The 1,948-nt window shown below is 30.4% G+C and overlaps 1 protein-coding gene across 1 annotated transcript in view; it reads right to left on the bottom strand.

Moving 5' to 3' along the window:
- The window catches only part of LOC100179087 (septin-7-like), a 4,420-nt gene extending 2,649 nt beyond the window's left edge, over positions 1-1,771 (bottom strand). Inside the window, exon 1 of the mRNA XM_002119627.3 lies at positions 1,614-1,771. Within this exon, the coding sequence (XP_002119663.3) occupies positions 1,614-1,756 (143 nt within the window). The 5' untranslated portion in view covers positions 1,757-1,771. The remainder of the gene's footprint in view (positions 1-1,613) is intronic.
- Positions 1,772-1,948: the final 177 nt, after the last annotated feature.

Here is a 1,948-nt window from a genome sequence, read left to right as displayed (position 1 = left end):
ACAAAGTGTATGAAACGCAAATATAAATCAAGTTACATCCATTTATTCATTCAAAAGATTATATATTTTCGGACTTTCTCAGGTCGCAATGTATGGCAGATAAAACACTAGTTACATAAAATCTTAAGTTTATTTAGGACCAGAGGAGCAAATTTAAAATTATATTGTGCCTGTCAGCAAAAGTGGCACAGTTTTAATAAAAACTATACAATACTAAAAGTCTTAAGCTTTTTGTGTATAACAGTGTATGGACAATTCTTTTTTTGGTCATAACATATGGTTACAATTAGTAGCCAATTCGTCATTAAGCTAAGCTTAACACATAGGGTCGTGGCAAGCAGATTCTATATTTATAAATCACGTAACTACAGTTTTATTCTGTACAAAGATGAGACACATTTTACTGTCTTGTGAGTTTGGCAAAAATACAACATTACCAATTAATTTAAACTAAAGTCAAAATATTTTCTGTTTAATACAAATGACATTACTTAAATATGTCAATTTTTTTGTACAAATATAAACAATCTAAAAAATGATCTTTTTTATTTTGAATACAAATCATTGTTTAAATCGAAAATAAGATTATGAGGTAGAATTAATTGTGAAACCTATTAAAAAACTTAACATGCATGTCAAATCTTCAATTTTGTAAAAGAAAAATTCCTTTCACACTGTTTCTTCTTTTCGCATGACTGTAATGTTTTGAAATTTTGACTTTCAGTTACTCATAGGCTACTGAAAGAGCGAACAGGTTTTGAAGTAAGAACATACATTTCCTTGTGACGCGAGCCAATTAAATTGCGACGTGTTGAGCAGTACTACAAATTGCAACGTGCAATTTCCTGTTTGGAAGCTGATGCAGCATAGCTTCAAACAAGCAGGTGAACTTCAAAAACACTTTACTAGACCAGGCCTTTACTGGCACATTGCTAAGCCACAAAACAGGCGAACAGCATAAAAAAATTGTAAAATTTAAATTTGTGTTTTTTAAATTTAACGTTCATTAAACAGTTACCGAAATTTCGAATGTTTTGTAACGTGAAATTGATGTGATTTTGAGAACAATATTTCTACAGTTTTTACATTATAAAAAAATTGATGCGTATAGCATGCTCTGGCCTCAAAAACATGTCATATGTACAATATGACTGTATGAATTTATGAAAATCAAATTACGTAGCGTATATTCATTTTTCGTGTTGTGACTATGCTATGACGTAGACTGACGGCAAAATTGTAACAACAATAATAATGCTTTCAACATTTTATTATTAAAAGCTAATAAAATGTAACAGCCTAATAATTTACACATATAGTCAATAAAGGGTCAATATATTAATATAGTTTAATGGTATCGTTGTCTCGTTAATATATAATAGTGTCACTTATAGTGTTTTGCTTATCCATAATGATATTACTTGGTAATATTAATTTATCTAACCATTTTCTATTGTATGGGGTTGAGGTCCTGTAGCATGACAAGCCATGGGCCATGGCTCTTAGGATTTAAGCAAAGTTTGGCCCTTTTTTTAACACTTAGAATAGAAAATAGTTTTTTAACTCAACACACCAGCTTCAATTTCCGAAAGTTCATATTAATTTCAACATACTTGGTTTGAGCTTTACTCCTTCCATCCATGGTAGTCGTGGTAACCGAACTTAGTTTCTTACTTCTATAATTTTCATAATGGACGTTGTTGGTCACATCTTTTAAATCTTGCATGTGTGTTCTGAAAACAAAGGATTTAACCATTTTGTGAGAAAAAACAACCAGATTTAATAACAAAGCAAAACAAACTAGATAGTAAACGAAATACACCATTATTTTTAATACAAAATCTTGAGTGACATTTGTAAAGTGTGTTGAATGCAGTTAATTTGGCTCTGCTCGCTTGTATGAAAACTTAACACTGATAGCGTAATAAAAGGCAGTTTAAAAGAGGTG

This window comes from Ciona intestinalis, unplaced genomic scaffold, assembly GCF_000224145.3.
Source record: "Ciona intestinalis unplaced genomic scaffold, KH HT000752.1, whole genome shotgun sequence".
Lineage (NCBI taxonomy): Eukaryota > Metazoa > Chordata > Ascidiacea > Phlebobranchia > Cionidae > Ciona > Ciona intestinalis.
Note: the sequence above shows the minus strand (reverse complement) of the source record. Positions and strands in the feature narration are given on the sequence as shown.